Raw genomic sequence first — 21,186 nt, forward strand, 5'->3', positions numbered from 1 at the left:
TCTTATGGACATCCCGAATACTTCACAGGGCTTCATGATTTGTGCAAGGCAGAGATTAAAGTAATGTCTCTAATATTCATTAATTCTATACGTCTGTGTAATCTGTAATACACTAATAAATGTGACAACTGTGTTTACTTATCTTCAAACAAGCCAAAATGCAAGATACTTTCCCTTGCATAAGGATTAGACCTTTACTTTTAGGTTGGAAAAACATGACCAAATATTTTAAATGTTACTGAAGCAATTTTGATATGTGTTCTTTTATTTTTATTTATGGATTTTCCTTTAGTGCTTTCAACTAGAGCTATCATCTCCGCCCCAGACTCTAGCTCCCCTCTCCTTCCCAGTAGGATTGCTCCTTCCTTCAGTAAATAAAACCTGTTGAAAAGATTGCTACTTTCTCTGCTTCCCATCACAAGGCCCTTAATAGACTATTTACAGCCCTCTTTTGGAGTTGTAAAAAGCAGACAAACAGGAATTACTTTCCCTTATAATTTTAATTTTTTCAAGATACTGAGTAGACTTTCATTTTTATATTACATTAGAAGGAAAGTAATTTTATCTCTGAAATCTTTTGCAAATTCACTTACCAATATTATTCATTCATAAGGGTGATGTATATAGCCCTTTATCCTCTTTAAAGTACTAGTTTACTGATGTGGGAGTTCTGTAGTCACTTTGTATGATGTTCTTTGTAGCATCAAGGCTTGAGGTAGTTTTGCTGAGTGATTTTGAAGTCAAGTTCTTCTAACTTAAATTAGATAAATGAGGAGCCTCTGATTATGGTCTCAAGCTACTGACTTACTGATTTTATTCTCTTGAAGGAGAAAATAGGATTTTTTATTCTCTTAGAAAATATGATTACAAGAAAGGACAGTTAACATTATATTTGTTCTTGAGGACAAATCATAAGGACAAATGTATTTATTTAACAATTACCAATCAACATCATTTTGTTTCCCAACATCACCTAGGAAATACATCATTAATTAAATGAAACCTACTATTAGATTACAAATAGAATTATGGATGCAAGCACCTTCTCCTGATTTTCTGAATAATATTAGTTGTTTTAGGAAATATGATATGCTAATGGCATTAACAGCAGTTAATGTTGAAACACCTCTTGACAAGAACGTGATCAAAAGGAACATTAAGTGAATATCCATATTGCTGGGTTAAATAAGGGAGTCACACCCTGAGCCACGGATTGCCCTTCTGGAGAGCTGCATAACCTCAGGAAAGTCCATTAAACCCAGATAGATCTTTTCATTCTGAAATAAAGATGTAACTATCTGTCTGTTTCTGTCAAAAAAGCCAAATATCTAATTTAGCAAAAGTAATCAGGTGAAAACAGATAAATTTCCAGAAATCCTTTAGAAATCATGTCTCTGTATAAATATAACATTGTAATTTTTTTTTTTTTTTTTTTTTTTTGCTGTACGCGGGCCTCTCACTGCTGTGGCCTCTCCCGTTGCGGAGCACAGGCTCCGGACGCTCAGGCTCAGTTGCCATGGCTCATGGGCCCAGCCGCTCTGCGGCATGTGGATCCTCCCCGACCGGGGCACGAACCCGCGTCCCCTGCTTCGGCAGGCGGACTCTCAACCACTGCGCCACCAGGGAAGCCCCTAACATTGTAATTTTAAGCATAAGGAAAAATTATTGAGTGAAATATTTCCCAGAAATCCCCATTACAGAATCTGCAGACTCCCTGACTTTGTGTTTTCAGAGGAATGAGTTGCTAGGGAAGTTATCACCTTATTTTTTTTTGTTATTTTGTGTTTGGCTTCATGGAGCAGTAACAAAATTACAAGTTAGGGGATTCTTTTCTCGGGAGGACATCTGGAGGAAGTCACTTCAGAGCTACTGTGGCCATCAAGATGTTTTAAAGGACCAGGCTCCTCATTTTTTCCCTTGCAGTTTTCAGCAGTGGCCTTTATCCTTAAATTATCTGCTTATACCTCTTAGGAATCACATCCACTTTCCTGCAAGTAAATTGGTGGTGGTGGTGGTGATGGTGGGTAGATAGGAACTATATCTATATCACCATTCTTTGCTATAAAGAGGAACCCTGAGGATTTAGGGTTTGTTTGTTTGCTTGCTTGCTTACTTTATTAGCTGGGTATATGGCTGGCCAGATGAAATAAGAGTTCTGTTGGTTAAAAAGAGGAGAGAAATAGATATTGGGAAGGCAGCAAGCAGCATCTGCCACAGCCCAGTTTTACCCTGTTAGAACCAAAATCCCTTGGGTAGGTACACAGTTCTAGGAAAGGAATATTTTATAGAAAAAAAGATGAAATCTACCTAAGGAACTTTCCTATGTGATGACAGATAGATAGGAAGGAGAAGGTGGAGGGACAGGAGTGGGAAAGAGGAAAGAGAATGAAACGTAGTGCAATACTCTTCAATGAGTTTTTCCCCTAAGATAGACCAAATAAAAACATATGCTGTCACTTTCAAATACCTTACTGAAATCAACCAACCAAATTAGTATCATCATTTTTCAGATATAAAGCATATAATCTTATTTGGAAATCATTCCTGTAATAAAGCTAGAATCATTTTGGAAGCAGTTGGCCGTTAGAGACAGTGGACTACATGACTATAAACTATTTATATGTGTGTGTGTGTGTGTGTGTATGTATATATGTATGTGTGGCTACTCCAACTTGATGACTTATGATAGGTTATACAAACTGATGAACCCTTCAGTATTTTTTTTTATCATCGTGTTTACCTTATAGATTTAAATGGGATAAAGACTATATAATTGCACCTTGTACTTAATGCTTGGTGCATCATTGGGACTATTGGCATTCATTGACTTTATGAATGTTTTATAGAGAGCCTTACTTTTATACTTTTTCCATGAAAATCATCCTAATTCTCTTTTTGGTTTTGTTAAACTGCTTATCTCCCAGCATCAGTGTTGTCCTCCAGGGGACTCCCCCCACCTCCTGGAAGTAAGCATGCAGGCTTACTTCCACCCTCATCTCTGACAACTACTCTCTTCCCTACTTACAGACAGTAAATAAAAATCCTGTTGTTTTCTAACTTTCAATTCCCCTCTTCCTTCGTGTCCACCTCAGCTCCTTCTCCTGCCCATTTCACTACATCTTCCTTCACCCCATCTTACTCCAATTTTCTTGTTGCACTCATATCAACTTGGTCATTCTCACCTTCAGTTTAATGACTGGTAATCATACACCAGGTGTCAAATTAGATTTATTTTTCAAATGCAAGAATTATTCCTTATTTGAGATATTATGGAAATGGTCCATGTCTTGTGTCCTTATGCTATAACATCATGTGCAGTATTCCAGGTTCTCATACCCTGGGGTCCTGGCCTGCTTTCATTGACTGTGGTCCTATCCTACACCTTAACTGTGAAACAAGGGTTGACTTCTTTCTTGTCGGTCATGGGGAGGGTATCTTCCTATTATACTAACTCATATTCCTCTCTGTAGTCCCTTCTGACTCCATCTGAATATCTAGGGTTTCCCTTTCCAGGACTGCTCTGTAACACTACAGTACCTCTTGAGAAGTTCAGGTTTACATCAGGTTTTAGGCATGTTGATTTTCTCTACTAGAGTAATTTAATCAGGGCATCACCAAAACTAGGAAAGTTGATTTAAATATTCCTGTGCTACTTAGGTATCAACTTCTGTGTCTTTATTAAATAAACTCCACACTCTTTCTTTAGTTCTCATCTTAGGCTCTATAGAAAGAGAGCTCCTGATCTAATGATTAACTGTTACTAAAAGTGTTATTAATTGGGGTTTCATGGATTTTTATTGAAGTACAGTTGATTTACAATGTTGTGTTAGTTTCGGGTGTACAGCAAAGTGATTCAGTTATATATATTATATATATATATTATATATACACACATATATATATAATATATATCTATTATTTTACAGATTCTTTTCCCTTATAGGTTATTATGAACTATTTTGCTATACAGTAGGTCCTTGTTGGTTATCTGTTTTACATATAGTAGTGTGTATATGTTAATCCCAAACTCCTAATTTATCCCTGCCTCCTTTCCCCTTTGGTAACCATAAGTTTGTTTTCTGTCTGTGGGTCTATGTCTGTTTTGTATATAAGGTCATTTGCATCATTTTTTTTTGCATTTTTGAGTGTTTTATTTCTATCAAACTGGATAAAATGTGTGTATTTCTCAGACAGAAAAGACATGTCGTGGTAGAAATGTACCTTTCAACTATTCATGGGTACACAAGTACACTGGGGAGATTGTAAAAGTGCAGATTGTGATTCAGTAGGTCTGGTGGGCCTGAGTTCTATTTTATTCACAAGCTCATTTTTAACTAGTGATGCCACAGTCTCTGATTCATTAACCACAATTGTGAATAGCAGAGACATAATTAGAAAGGTAAAAATTCATATTTAACTTTGAACTTAAAGTGTTTTATGGATTTTACATGTTTAATAGAATAGTAAACACAGCAGCAGCAATCATTTGTGATATTTACTGTAGGCTGTGTATCTTTTTTATTTTTAATATTTTTATTTTTTTTAACATCTTTATTGGAGTATAATTGCTTTACAGTGGTGTGTTAGTTTCTGCTTTATAACAAAGTGAATCAGCTATACATACACATATGTTCGCATATCTCTTCCCTCTTGAGTCTCCCTCCCACCCTCCCTATCCCACCCCTCTAGGTGGTCACAAAGCACCGAGCTGATCTCCCTGGGCTATGCGGCTCTTTCCCACTAGCTATCTATTTTACGTTTGGTAGTGTATATAAGTCCATGCCACTGTCTCACTTTGTCACAGCTTACCCTTCCCTCTCCCCATATCCTCAAGTCCATTCTCTAGTAGGTCTGCATCTTTATTCCCGTCTTACCCCTAGGTTCTTCATGACCTTTTTTTTTTTTCTTATATTCCATATATATGTGTTAGCATGCGGTATTTGTTTTTATCTTTCTGACCTACTTCACTCTTATGACAGACTCTAGTAGGTCCATCCACCTCACTACAAATAACTCAATTTCATTTCTTTTTACGGCCGAGTGATATTCCATTGTATATATGTGCCACATCTTCTTTATCCATTCATCCGTTGATGGACACTTAGGTTGCTTCCATGTCCTGGCTATTGTAAATAGAACACCATTTTTTTAGATTCCATATGTAAGCAATATCATATGATATTTGTCTTTCTCTGTCTGACTTACTTCACTTAGTAAGATAATCTCTGGGTCCATCCATGTTGCTACAGATGGCATTATTTAATTCTTTTTGATGGCTGAGTACTATTCCATTGTATAAATATACCACATCTCCTTTATTCATTCATCTGTCGATGGACATTTAGATGCTTTCATGTCTTGGGTGTTGTAAGTAGTGCTGCAGTGAACATTGGGGGTGCATGTATCTTTTTGAATTATGGTTTTCATGGATATTTCAAGATCTCCTTAGATCATTTCCTGTTAGGAATCAAACTGAAATTATAAAAGCAATCATTTGGATTACACTTCAGTCACCAATTATGTTATCTATACGTTTACTAAATTTGAGATTTCTTGCTCTTCAAATTTAGGAATTTTTAATCGAAAGAAGCACTTTGAGAGAAATTTAGTTTTTTTTTCTTTCAGTTAAAAACCAGTCAGGAAGTAAAACAAAATATATATAAGGGAGCATTTTGACCATAGAAATCATACAGTTGTGATACTAGTAAGTATATAGTAAGTTTCTTATTCTTTCTACAAATTTGTTCACAGAATTTAAGGTTAATATGAACTGTTTCTGGCACTGCTAATCCCATGTATTGTGTGTGACAAAGAGCAGGATCAGGACTTCTGATTTAAGTTCTCTTCTTGGCATGTCTCTCTAGATTCCCTAGAGTCAAATCTTCTTTCCAGTAACCTGAACTAGTTTGTCTGGTTTCATGAGCTCTTCTGTATTAAATACATGCAAACAAGAGGAATTTTCAGTAAGATTGTTAAAATTTAGATGAAATCTTCTCATTTTACTATGTAATTTTAGGTATGGGTGTTCTGTTTTGGAATTTAAACTCAGACTAATCATTTGTACTTTTTCTTTCACTCTTGTCAAAATCTCTTACAATTTTAACAGATTTTTATTTATAGGAGATGAAAAATATAATACTTACATTCTGGTAATGTTTATCAAAGATAATTTTAAATAGCTTTGGCTTTTTGGAATAAAATGGCAATCTAGGAAGTTGAGTACAATAAAATGCTTAGGAATAGTTATAATAATGAACTGTAATTTCATGCACAGAATTCCTGAAATTCACTTATAGGAGAACACTGTAGACTCTTCTACCACCTTTTATCCTTATTGACCATATTCCAGACCTGTATTGGCTTTGTTTAATCTACTTTGCTCATCTAGGCTATGAGCAGTATTTGAGGTTAATTCTGTATTTAAAATTCTAAGGTCCTATTTCTTCTCAAAATATGAAAATTGAGATTATGAAACAGAAGGAAACTGCTAGGGACAGGCCTGTTTTTTTGGAGCAAAAAGTGAAAGATAATAGTTTAACATGATAGAAGAGGAAAGGAATGAAAAATCCTAAGAAAACTAGGAATCACCACAACATAGCACTCTGGAGTCATTCAGTGTAGAGTGAACAGCCCTTCACCCAAGATCTGTGATATTTAATAGGGTGACTCTAGCCATTAAGAGTAGCTTGAAGGTGATGCTATATATCAATTTCAATGAGATAAAATATTAAATTAATCTATAAGTTAAATTTATATATTTCATAAAATACTTTTTATCCCAAATTAATAAAATTTAAAAGTCTAGTGTATAACATATGGTGGTAATATATTTATGTGGAATACATCATTCTTTGATAAAGCCAGAAAATTTGATAAAGCCAGGCATGTGACTTTTTAAAATAAGAAAGTTTAGTGTCTATTTTCAGGTACCATGTAATACTGTTTTATTTAATTAATCCAAAATTTTGTATATCATTTTGTAATTATATGTATATTATATACATACATATAGACACAATTTATACTTTGTAGTCCAATGGACATCTTAGTTGTCAATTATTTTTTATATATTTGGTGCTTATGCTTCTTAGACTTTTATGTTCTCATACATAGTTTTCCATTCTGCCATAAGCATTGAATCTTTAGGACTAAGTCCTCCATTCTGGATTGCTTGTGTGCCTCTCTAGATTCTCTCTCTGCCTTTCTCCATCTTTCTTTCTGCTTGAGCAGTATCCTATACAGGCATCAGATTCCTCTTGCCCTCTTCCTTCTGATTTGCTTGGCCAGTTGCGTGCCCCACGGGGAGATGGAAGGGAGGAAAATATGGTTAGGGTATTTATATTCCTGCTTACCTCAATGAAAACTCACCTGCAACTGGATGTCTTTTTCTTTCAAGGCCATCTTCTCCAGGTAACTCTCTTCTTCTGGGTCTGGTAACTGCCTCCTCACATTGTCTGAAGGACTTAGGTGTGGTAACAGCTTCCATTTACTTATCCCAGTATTCTGCATGAGGCTGTTAGTTTTCCAAAGACTTTTTGATAATCATTTAATGAGAATAAACTTTCCTTCATTAAGGATAAATATACCTTGTCAGATTAGTGTATATCATCTCTTTTTTGATGGAATGCTGATGATGTACTTTCTTTCAATGTAAAGCTGCCATTTCCCCAAGGGTCTCTTCACAAATGGGAGACAGAGTGGAAAGACACTGAAGTGGGAACAGGCCTCATCTCACTTATAATTCCAAGTCTCACCTCCCTCTGCAACAGGGTCACCTAGAGTGGCATGACTCTCTCCAACTTCATTAAATAATTGGGGGGAAAAAAAGAAAGCTAAAGAGTATTATAAAATTTGAATGCAATAATTTAAGCTAAATGCTGAATTTAACATTTGTCATCATCCAAGAGAAAGCAATTTAAAGAAATTTCTTAATTTAAAAAATTAAGTAATTCACGAGAAGCCAGCTCAAAGTGAAGACTTTTTGCAAAAGTCTCCCATTGAAAACTCTGCTTTTGAATCTGTGTCTACCATTTAACAAATCCTGTATCCTACCCCAAGGACTGACTTTATTCTAAGACCTTTCTTCTTGCTCTCAGTCATGTATATCTCTAAGTCTGAGTTTTTAATTCTAGAAAAATGCCCTGGTTGTCCCAGGAATGTAATCCAAAGCTAACCAACAGAGGTCCACAATGGGTTCCATCTAAAGTACTCACAGCAGGATAAGTTGCAGATACACAACTTGATGCCTCTGAGTTCTTTTGGAATCACATACACGTATGCACATGCACACACCTACATACTAAAAACTAGTTCCGAGACAGTAAATGCAATCTAATAGAGAAAAGTCCACCTGTTTCCATTGATACTCAGTTCAGAAGAAACTTACCACCCCTCACGTCTTTGAACCCCAACTCCTTAAGTCATTGCAACTCGGGATTGTATGCATTTCCACTGATTGTTCTTCTGTTTCTTTCAGTACTTCTCATTTTTTTCTGTGGGACTTGCAGTGGTAGGTTTTTTTTCCCCTTGATATTTGTAATTGTTGTTGTGGATGCGATAATTTTCCCTTATTTTGTTTTAATGTAGTCAGTTCTACTAATTTTATATGCTATTCGTATATGTGTATAACTCTTTAAACTCTTAACTTATGTGGATTTCAAATGAGTCCTTTGGATTTTCTATATAGGGCATTATGTCATCTATAAATAATTATAGTTTTTCTCTTTCTTCGTAATACATACATCTTTTCTTATTTTTTCCTTGACCTATTGCATTTCTAAAGACCTCCAATGCAATGTTAATGAATAATAATCAGGGATTTCTAAGGTTGAATTCTGTCTTGTCCAAGCAAGAGATTCGGCTTGTCTAAGATTTTTCTGTTCGACTGTTTCATCCCACTGTATGTATTTGACATACAGAATTTGTTATGCCTATTGTAATCTTCTCGTATGCCTTTTTGCTAAATTACAGGTTCCAAACATCATGTTAAATACAAAAAATAATGCAATTAGAATTGAGAGAATAAAAATAACTGGATTCAGACAAAATTAAAATATTGTAAGATAATGCTTTTCTCAAAAAACCTGTAGGAATAGACGATGTATTAGTTTCCTATGCCTGCTGTAACAAATTACCCCAGACTTGTGGCTTAAAACAACAGATATTTATTCTCTCACAATTCGAGAGACTAGAAGTCCAAATTTAGTAGCGTTGGGCAGAAATCAAGGTGTCAACAGGTTTGTGCTCCTTTTTGAGGCTGTAGGGGAGAATACATTCCTTGCCACTTGCAGCTTCTGGTAGCTGCCAGCATTCCCTTGACTTGTGCTTGTGACACTCCAGTCTCTGCCTCATCCTCTTCAGTCTGTAAAATCTCCCTCTGTCTCTGTCTCACAAGAACACTTGTAAGGGCATTTAGGTCCCACCTGGATAATTCAGAATAATCTCCTCTTTACGTGATCCTTAGTTGAATCACATTTGCAAAAAGTTTACCCTATAAGGTAACATTCCTAGGTTCCAGGGATTAGTGACAGATATATTTAGGGGTTACCATTCACCCCACTGCTGTCTGTGCTCTGACCCCAAAAGATTCAGTTCTGTCCCACTTGTAAAATATTTTCACATCATCTGAGTATCTCCAGTGTCTCAATCTGTTATATCATCAACTCAAGTCAAAAGTCTTATCTGAATATCATCACCTCAGAGTCCCAAATCCTGTCTTTTAAATAATCAAAATCAGTTATAGGTGAGACTCAGTATTATACATTCCAAGGAAAAATTATTCATTGTGAACTTGTAAAACTAGAAAACAAGTTATCTGCTTTAAACAGTGATGAAACAAGCATAGTATAACAGTTAGTCATTACTACTCTAAAAGAAAGAAAGAATAAGATAGAAAGGAGTCACTGGCCCCAAGCAATATTAATAATTGACTTGATCACATCTGCAAGAACTTTACAAGTTTCCAAGGATTAGGTTTTGATACCTTTGGGGGGCCACCATTCAGCCCACTTCAGACGACATCATAAAAAATATTAACTTACATATAAAGAGAAAACCTAAATAGATAATAGAAATTTTAAAAAATTGTCATAATGTTGCTTCCAAAATCCACCAGGCCAGCAATTCACAAATGATTCTTTAAAACCTTCAAAGAACAAATCCTATGCATTATTAACTATTCTGAACCATAAAAATGGAAACCTTCTGATTCCCTTTATTAAGCCAACACAATAAATATCAATATCTGACAAAATCTGCCTATGAAACAATCCCATTTGTAGCTATTGGTGTAATTTTCTTAAATAATATATTAACAGAGAGGACACTATGTAATTCGGACATTCAGGTAAAGATTGTCAGGAGAGCAAAGATTGTTTATTGCAGATGGTAAATATATTATGGGACTCTAATCTCATATTTAAAGTTTCAAAATCTAACCTCAGAAAACCAATTTTTTTCCATTATTTATTTGGTGAGATATATAACCAGAACTGACATGTTCTTTGTAGTGTTAATTTATCTTTCTTTAAGTCAGTATTCATATATACTAGTACAGAAATATGTGAATTTTACAGTGTGTTGTTCCCTCTGGGTTTGTTATTTAATGTGTCACATATGCACAGGATAGCCTTTTTAAAGTCCACAGAGTTTTAAATAGCAAAGCACAGCTGTCTCTAGGTACTTCATCCAATGCACATAGGAATTTATTTAATTTACTTTATCCATAAACCAAAAGAGGAAGTCATGTGAATATCAAAATGATAACTATATTTCTATAATAATAAGAGCTAACATTTATTTCCTTGCTTTATACATGCCAGACGCTGTTTTAGCTGTCTTCCCGGTATTAGAACATCACATCTTCATAATAAAGCAGGTACTATTAGTGTCACTCCTATTTTAAAGGTAGGAAATTAGAAACACTGATAGCCTGAGCAACTTTTCAAGGTCAAAGATCCAGTTAATTTTAGAGTCAGGTCTTGAACCCAGACATTTTAACTCCATAGTCCAAGTTCTTAACCTCTCTGCTATACACATTGTCATTCAGCATCTGGTGGTCATTTTAATCATTTGTCCGTTCATTCAGTCAATCACAATTTGAGTGCTTAGTCTTTCCTAGGCTAGTGATATGATATGATATCTAGTTCTGTGATATGGAAATGAATAAAACATGCAATGTCCTCATAGAGCTTACATAACCTTACACAAAGCTTAAGAGGAGAAGATGATTAAAAAGCTGCAAAAGAAAAATACATAGCATGTCAGATTGTGTTAACATGCTGTATGTTAAGATGATAATGGGTATGGAAAAATATATCAAGAAAGGGAGACAAACTCTTAATAAAATATAACTAGATGAATCATTTCCAAGCCTGATAAAAACTTAATTTCTCAAAAGTAAAGCCAGCATTTTGATTTTAATAATATACTGCGTATAGTCTCATTAAAGTAAATCTGCAAAAGTGTACCAGCATTTCCATTTGGTATTGTTCTGCATGTACTGTATAAAGCAATTAGATAAGAAAAAAAGACTTAGAGATGGAAATGTTTGAACAGAGCCAGAGCATGTATCATTATTTATAGATGATAGGTGATAGGACTGTATTCCCAGAAAAAAATGAATCAATTGAAAGGAACCATAAAATAACAGAATTATAAGGTTTAAAAGATTAATAATAATCAAAATGTTTTCTGGGCTTCCCTGGTGGCACAGTGGTTGAGTGTCCGCCTGCCGATGCAGGGGATGTGGGTTCGTGCCCCGGTCTGGGAAGATCCCACGTGCCACGGAGTGGCTGGGCCCATAAGCCATGGCCACTGAGCCTGCGCGTCCGGAGCCTGTGCTTTGCAACGGGAGGGGCCACAGCAGTGAGCGGCCCGCGTACCGCAAAAAAAAAAAATGTTTTCTATATAAAACACAGCCAGTTAAAAAGATAAAATAAGAAAGGGGTATATTACAGTAAATACAAAAGTAAGATAAATATGTATGAAATTAACATAAATAAATATGTTGGACTTAATATGAAGGAAACTTTGGCGTCTACTAAGAATCATATGAGAAAACATAGTAAGCAGGAAAATATATATTTTAAAAGATAGGACCTGATACTATAAAATATCCCAGTTCTCCCAAAATTTACCTGTCAAATCAGATCTAATTGCAATACCAAAGGACTTTGGCTGGCTATTCATAGCAAGGTAATTTGAATAAAAATGATGTCAACTTTTACCAGAAAGTACAAATCTTCTATATAACCATAAAATTTTTTAAAAGAGTAAAATAAATGGGGAATGTGACTCTTGCCCATCCAGATATGAAAATTGATTACAAAACTACATTTAAAATAGTTTAGTATACTGGTTCAGAGTAACAGAGATGCAGAGATGGAAATTTATTATGTAATAAATTGTGTCTTTCAAACAAAGAGGGAAAAGTAAATTATTCAAAAACCCATTAATATACATAATATGTATTTTGGCAAAAATTAGGCAAGATTTCTACTTAACTCTTATGCCAAAATAATACAAAATGATTCAGGTATTACACTGTAAAATATGAAGTCATAAAGGCCAAAACATACAAAAAGTAGTATTATTCCTAATTCTGGAGAAAAGAAAGATGTTTCTAAGCATGATTCAAAACTTAGAAAGAAAATATTGATATATCTGAAATAAAAACATTTTAAACTCTACAAGGTAAAACAAAGTCATAAAACAAACTTGTAAAATATTTGCAATGCATGACTTTGTCTACACTAGTAAAAATCATAAAATGCCTGGGTTCTAGAGGCAGTTTCCTGTATTCAACTGTTATTTCCACAACCTTTTCCTGTATGGTCCAGAATGATTCTAAGATCCATAATCCTCAGTTTTCTCATTCATAACACATAGATAACAATAGATAGCTCATAAAAATTTTTATGAGGTTAAATGAAATACTACATGTAAAGCTTTTAAAACAGTGCTTTAACAGTAGTAAATATTTAATTATTATTCATTGTTATCATTATGGTTGTTAATATAAGTAAATGTTTCCTTAATGTACACAGACAAAGTGGATAATGTACTTGAATAGGTAGTCCACATAAGAATAAATATGAACAAAAGCATATGAAAAGATAGTCAGTTTCAATCAACAATAATGAAAATTTATTTAAACAATTGTGACATACCTTTTAGCCCGTCAAATTCAGAAATTGATAAACTTAATGATAACCAGTCATCTTAGACACTACTAGTGGGAATATGTTGACTTTTTGGAGAATAATTTTTCACTCTATAATAAAATGTAATATTTACATACACTTTTAGCCAGGAATTCCACTTGAGTATTTGTTGTAAAGAAATATTGACAGAGCTGCATAAAGGTTGTATAGAATTTGGTATCAAAATATTAAACAACATCAAATTTGGTAGCAAAATATTAAACCCAAACCACTACCGGTAGGAAAACAGCTATATAAATAATGACACATCCATTAAAGGGAAGAGGTTGCTGACATTAAAAACTTCAGGAAAATACCAGTTTACTGATATAACAAGATGTCTGAGCTTTATAAGTGAAAAAAAACCCAGTTTCAGCACAGTTTGTATAATAAAAACCTATTTTTGTAAATATACATATGTGCATATGTATTTTCATACATGTATACTTTATATATAGACAGTTTTCAAAATGATACATGAGAAAGGATCTTGGTTATTATCTCTAGGAATTAAAATTGGGGAAATGTGAGACTCACTTTTCATTTCATATACTTTTATATATATTGAATTTTTTAACATTACTTTTATTTAAAGTATAGTTTAACCAAATAAAAAGATCATAATCAATTTGAGAGCTCAGAGTTCTTCAAGGGAGACCCTAAGCACATATTCTCTGAATATCTTTTGGAGGAATTTAATAGAAAAATAAATTCTTTGAAACCCTTGAGGTTGTGCGTGGGGTGAGTGTGGGGTTGAATGCACAAATGGACTTCCAGAGACTGCTCATTGCTATTTTGGAATTGTTGAACAGCATAACTGAGAAAATATACTAAAAGCTGTGAGGATGAATCAATTGGGATGGAGCTGGGAACATTTATTAAGTCTATACCAGAATTTTCATATCATATAGTTTCATCAGAATTGGCAGACCTCTCTACCGAAGCAGATGGTGCTGGCTCATAAGGATTAAGGTGCCAAGAAAGGATACCACTGCATATTTATTAGGATGGTAAAATTAAAAAGACTGTCAAGAGTTGGTGTAGATGTGGAGTGTTGGTAAAGATGTGGAGTAACTGGAACTCTCATACTTTACTGGTAGGAATGCAAAATGGTACAAGTACTTTGAAAAATAATGTGGCAGTTTCTTATAAAGTTAAATATACACATACCATATAACTCAGTGGTCTCATTCCTAAGTGTTCACCCAAAAGACATCATCACACATGTCTACAAAAAGAATTGTGCTGAAAAGTTCATAGCAGCTTTGTACATAAAAGCCAAATGTCAGCAACTAATGAATAACAGATTGTGGTATACTTATTTAATAGAATACTACTTAGCAATAAAAAGGGACAAACCACTGACACTGGAACAAATGGCTGAATCTCAGAAACATTATGGTAAGTGAAAGAAGCCAGACATAAGAGAGTACTTTTAAATTCCATTTATAGGAAATATTAGAAAAGGCAAACTATAATGACAGCAGATCAATGATTTTTAAGGGTGGAGGAGTGTTTGTGTGTGTGTGTATATATATATATATACACACACACACCGCATACATATACACATACGTGTGTGTGTGTGTGTGTGTATATAGAAATGCAAAGGGCCTTAGGGAACTTTTGGGGGTGATGGAAATTTTCTATATCATGATTGTGAGAGTGGTTATTGATACCTCTGTCAAACATTTAATTGTACACTTAAAATTGCTTTATTGTATGTAAATAATACCTCAAAAATTCAGTTGGAAATCTTTAAAAATATTCAACAAATAAAACACTACTTCAGCTTTCGAGGCTTTTTAGCAAATTGCAATTATTAAAGGAAAAAAAGCTCACACACAGGAAAACATTGTGATTTATCCATCCAAAAGTAAGGAGGAACTGAACTATTTCAAGAAATCAATGAAAATTCATTCATCTAGCATACAAGGTTTAATTTTAAATTCCATAATTGCATTTTGGAATAACTCTTGATAATACTTACTTGTAATTGGCTAGATTTATATTCTATCCTAAAATGGAATGAATTGAGAAGATATTTAATTTGGTATAATAATAATACAGTTTCCAGAAATACAAATTATTTGGCAAGTTTTGTAAAACTATTTGTCAGAGAAAGTTTCTTTAAATGGATTAAAAAGTATAGTACCTATGACATATTTAGGCAAATACATTTTACACTTCAAGAAAAAGATTAGTATTGATAGTGTCCTCCTCTTAGTAGAATTCTCTGTATATAGGTATCTCAGCACTTTCATTTTCTCAATTTAAAATATTATGATCCACAGAAAATAATGAAGTTTTTCAAATTAATGACTTAAAATGCAATTTGGGGGATTTAGGGTAAGTTTATTTTAAGAAAACAATGATAAGCCCTTACAGGAAAAGAAAAAAATCAGTCTTTAGAAAAGTACCAGTGCAGAGTATTAAAGGCAGATGTGGCTAAGAAGCTGATTCTCTGATCTGTGTATACCTGTGTGTGTGTGTGTGTATATACACACACACGTACATATTTGCATATATATAAATTAACATACAAATTACTACACAGACTACTTTGAAATGAACATAATGGGATTTATTTTTTTTGCTTTAATAAAGATGGATATGTTTTAGTTCTTAGATGTGATTTTATTTTTTAAATTAAAATGAAAGTATAAATCCGGGAAATAATAAAACCAAATTGAGAGTCAGTAAATACATCTTTCAAATTTATGTAATTCAGCTCTTTTTTAGCACCCTCTTTTTACTTTAAATAACATTCTAGTATGGATATAGAATATATGAACACCCCAGCTATAACAGAACACTACTGCAATTGCTATACAGAATAATCTCAGAAAATCTCACTACAATACTATAAAGGGGTATCCGTATCCTCTTTTAAAGATAAGGAAGCTGTGGCTCATGGCAAATAAGCAATTTGCTCACAGTCACAAGTCTTGGAAGTGAAAATCTGTCCGAATTCAAAGTTTATCCATTCTAGGATATGAAAGTAATGCCAATTTAATTTCTATTTCCTACAAACTGCAATGCATAGAGACCGAAAGGGCAAAGTTTATGTTAAAAAACCAACGTTACTTTAGCTTTTTCTTATTTGGTCTCTTTCTAGAGACCCGTTAGTGCCCCTGAAATATGGCTGCTGGATACGTTTGCAGGGTTTGGCAGTTCTCTTTCAAGCCTCTTGGGGTTATGCCAAAAGGACAGGGTCCCATGGGAATTTGGTCTGAATTTTCATCCAAATGAACACCTGCTGTCATTGTTCCTTATCCATCCTGTAGTCAGCAAGGCCAGCTCTCTCTTTGTGGGTGGGACCCATTCAACACAAGGAAAAGGCATACCAGTGTTCCTCACTAGTTTTTATTTTTCCCTTCTCTTTCCTACATGATTCTTTGCCGGAGTATCTTGGAGATAGAGGAGCGAAGGTTCAGTTTATCTTTGGCTATTTGGTGTTCTGTATTTCTAGGAATTTAGGCAGTTATAGTCCAGTCTACATAAATGGTCTTCTTTTGATACTCTCTCTTTCCTCCTTCCTCCTCTCTTTTCCTTTCTCCCTCTCTCTCTACTATTTGTGTTGTTTGGGAAAGGAAGAGATCTGTTATTGCAAAAGTGTATGCTTATAAAGCAAATTATCCGACACAATCTACTTGTAAAAGTTTCAGTGCTATAACTTACAGAAACAAATAATTCATACAGAGGTAAATTCAATGATAGTCCCCCTGTGGATAACTAATATTGATCATTCATTCTTAGTACTTGATTCATATTTCTTTACTTTTGTTTAACTGGTCTGCTGGATGTATGCATTTAATTATAAGGTATTCCAGATTGATTTTGAAGCAGATTAGGGATAAAGTCAAAATAAGTGATTTTTAAAATTAATGATAATGCCACATAATATACCATACTCAGATTTTTTCTATAATTTCATACCACAGTACGACAACTGCATATTCTCAAAAAAGTATATTTATGACTTATTAGTGAGAATTTTTTAAAAAGGAAGAAACTCTGTGACTGTGTTTGAGAGCTATTGAACCAATAAAGGTGAACACCTTGATATTCTTACTTAGCAAACCAGGAAATTGACCACACATATATAACAGAGTTATATGTTAGGATATCAAACCATAGAATTTTTTTAAAACTTTTTTTATTTTACAAGTGTTGTTTCAGTATGCACCTATCTATACTTTTGTGTCCTTTAAACGTGGATTAATTCAATTACTCAACAATTTTTAGAGGATAAAATTGTACAGGAAAAACTAGAGTTCTATCACAGCTCTATCTTGCAGGGAAAAGCAGCTCTCGGTCTGCCATCTGCAGCGGGCATTGGTCCCTCTCTTGTTGTGCCTCATGCTTTGTTATGCATGAGTAAGCACATTAGCCTTTTCATTTCATTCATTAGACTTTTAATCCTTGATTAGTGTTTTCAGGATTCTCTCAAATACACAACTTCTTTATTTCCTTTGTGTTTGGTTTTTCTTTTTCTTTTATCTCTACTATGAAACGAAATTAACCGTTAATCGCTAAAATAGCGCCATTTCCTTTGAGATTACTGGTAAATATATTAGTTTCTCATTGGAGTGATTAATCATGTGTAGATGAAGCATGGGAAATTATCTCCTTGCTTGGAATAATAGGGCCAACTATTAAAAGTCAGCAAGAACAGTCTGTACTTGAAAAGCTTGAATCAAAGTATTCTCCCAGTCTCACACGTTGTGTGATTCTGTATCATAGAAACTCTGAATGAATTTCATAAAAGGGAGAAACATCCATTAGGGTGCAGAACTGGTGCATTTGAGGTCTCAGAGTACAGTTACACTTGTCCCCAATTCTCCGAAAATAAATTTTTCCCTTTGTTGTTTTTCTCCATTAAGCAAGATATGTCAAAAAGTAGCTTGTGGAATGAACAGTTAATAATTACACATCCAGTACACTCTTAGCCAACTTTGAAGCCACATATTATACTTACCTTTACTAGATATGCACCCTCAAATGATACTTTTACCCATAATTAATCTCAAAGGACTAGGAGCTTCTCCACCTGATCATTTCTCCACTTAAGCCATTCTTCTAGTTTTTGTGTAACAATATTTTCAACTAATTTTTGATATTTATGTTCATATGAACTATCTTAAACATACTTTAAGCATGAGGCCAAAACCAATTATTAAAGGATATATATAAATTAAATAGAAATCAGGGCTTCCCTGGTGGCACAGTGGTTGAGAGTCCACCTGCCGATGTAGGAGACACGGGTATGTGCCCTGGTCCGGGAAGATCCCACATGCTGCGGAGCGGCTGGGCCCGTGAGCCATGGCCGCTGAGCCTGCGCGTCTGGAGCCTGTGCTCTGCAACAGAAGAGGCCGCAACAGTGAGAGGTCCGTGTACCACAAAAAAAAAAAAAAAAAAAAAAAAATTAAATAGAAATCAATTCCTAGAAGTAAATATGAAAAGTAACCAATGGTGACTAAATCACACTTGAACGGAATTTATGTGGATTACACATTTCTGCCTAATTGCAGAATATCTTCTTTGTAATGACATTGTTTAGGAAAAGTTAATTTACAATATTATTCTTCAGTTTTTTCTCTTTTAATCGTTATTTCCACAAGACAATAGGATCATAAACTGTCTTGTTTTTCGTTTCTGTTTCTCTTCTTAGGATGCTTCCATTGCACACAGATTCCACATCATGAGAGAAAAACACCCAGAAAAATTCAATAGTAGGTAAGATAACATATTATAATTATGGTTGCTGTTGATGAACTATGTCATAAAAAGGATCACTATATGGTATAAAGCATTTTACATATAATGACTGAATAAGGCTTGGTGTATGTGTAAGTATTAAGACAAAAGTGTAAACGAATTTAATTTTTCTTGTTAGGTTTTAGTGAGGTTATAATGAGGAATACAGTGTGGTCATATCTAAGCCCATTCTTATGTGCTGAGAAGGTACTATTTTCACCTTACACTTTCAAGTGTAAGGTGAAAATAGTACCTTATTAAGATGTACTGGAAGTCTTTACATGGCTAAGTATGTGAGGAGTGATCATCCTAAATCCCAAGGAAAAACATGAGGCTCTGATTTGATCATGCTGAGTAACTATACATTACGTAGGTATCGTATAAGACCTCTAATCTTTGTACTATCAGTCCTATATCGGCCTCAGCTAAATGGAAAGTAAACCAGAGAAATATCAATGCTGACAAAAACTACTTTTAAAGACGTTTTCTTCACAGTGAAAAAGCCTTGAAAACCAAAATATGCAGAAATTATTTCCTCTAAAATGTAGATGTTGACTTTTTTCTGATACTCAGGGAAGTAGAGAAAGCTTTGGCTTTGTTATCTTCCCCATTTCTAGAAGGAAATATGGCTATCTCCACCCCACTAGCCAGGAAAAATTGGGCAGAAGCAGTGAAACATCTTTTGCTTCAGTTATACCCATTTCTACTCTTTTCATTTCACAGAGGTACAAAATCATAATCAGCATTTATATAGTGTTATTTAAGTGCTTTATATATTACTGTTCAAAGTCAAAGGGCCCTATGGTCTCTGTATTTGGCTAGATTGACATTGTACCATAAACGTTACAGAACACATAAGACAACTGCTCCTGGAAATTCTTATGTTTATTTCAGTTTTGTCATACACTAGTAGATTGACATAGTTTTCTTCCATGTAGTTTCATAATAAATAAATGCTGTTAAAATGTATTTTTAAATCTGTTTTAGATTTTTCTTAACTGTAGACTTTAGTGTGCTACTTTATACAAGAATCATCATATTAAATAGTTTCATAGTTAGTGAGACCCTATCTGATTTTTCATTATATTGATCTATTTAAATATTTTAGCAAGACATATGAAAACTTATTTGTAAAATGTGCCTTAGGTATTGCCTTAATGATAAATCATGATGCTATGGTTTGCTCTTTCTTTCATAGTTCAGACGTCTATGATTTTTGTTGTAAGGAAAATGGAAAAAGTATATAATGAATATGTGTATGTGCACATAATATCTTTAAAAGGATTCACAAAAATCTTTTAACTTTGGTTTCTTCTGGAAAAGAGAACCAAGTGGTTGGGATGGATACTGAATTTTTATTGTACTGTTTGAATTTTATGCCATGTATATTACAAAATTAAAAGTCAAAAGTAACTTCATTAAAATTTTGCACCTTTTTTATATCTAGAATAGACACTTTCATTTTACAAGATTTTATTTCATGAAATCTATGAAAAAATTGATGTAACAATGAAATTATATTCACTTTGTAGTATATTTCAGCACTTGATGACCCATCTTGAATGTTCTGGAATGAACATATTTATTAATGCACATAAAACCATATTATAGAATCAACTATCCTATGCTTACTCCAGTGCCATTCTGTGAAGCATTCATGTGTTGATATTCATATATTAAAATAGGTTTCTAGCAACAACAACAAAATGCTATTTGAAAAATGCTTCATGCAGTGTGCCCCACCAGGAGTTTTACAGTTTAAAAGCCCATTAAAGGAATTAAGTCCCAAACTTATTCAGCAGAGGGAGGAGAGAAGAGAGAGGAGGGAGGGGAGAAAACCAGAGAAACAGAGAGAAAGAGAGACATGGGGGAGGGGGGACGGAGAAAGGAGAATTAAAAATATAGAGTAGTGTATCAGTATGTTTAGGTGATGCTCAAATTTAACAGCCTATATTTAAGAATGCCAATATTTATGATCCTCCCTCAAGTATAAAAGGTAATCAGTTCTGTTCTCCAGAATAATTTTAATTCTTTTTAATAAGACTTCTGTTATTTACATATATCTATTTAGGTTTTTATTATCAACTGCAGTACTAATTTATGACATTGCTCACTGCCCAACATGTGGTTAGATGCCGTTTGCTACAATGTGTTTATATACCCCAATGAATTTATAAGATGTAAAATTACATCTTATTGAAATTTACTTGTAAATTTAAGTCAC

General features: G+C 34.0%; 1 protein-coding gene across 8 annotated transcripts in view; it reads left to right on the forward strand.

Annotated features, from left to right (window-relative positions):
* DGKB (diacylglycerol kinase beta) overlaps window positions 1–21,186 on the forward strand; it is a gene marked incomplete at its 3' end in the record, with an annotated part of 912,102 nt that overhangs the window by 579,766 nt on the left and 311,150 nt on the right. For all 8 annotated transcript variants that reach the window (XM_081244282.1, XM_081244283.1, XM_081244280.1 and 5 more), the window contains one exon: window positions 18,877–18,941. In XM_081244282.1, coding sequence (XP_081100408.1) covers window positions 18,877–18,941 — 65 coding nt within the window. The remainder of the gene's footprint in view (window positions 1–18,876; window positions 18,942–21,186) is intronic.

The sequence above is a fragment of the Mesoplodon bidens genome (genome assembly GCF_964165515.1).
Source record: "Mesoplodon bidens genome assembly, chromosome: 9".
In the NCBI taxonomy this organism is placed as follows: domain Eukaryota; kingdom Metazoa; phylum Chordata; class Mammalia; order Artiodactyla; family Ziphiidae; genus Mesoplodon; species Mesoplodon bidens.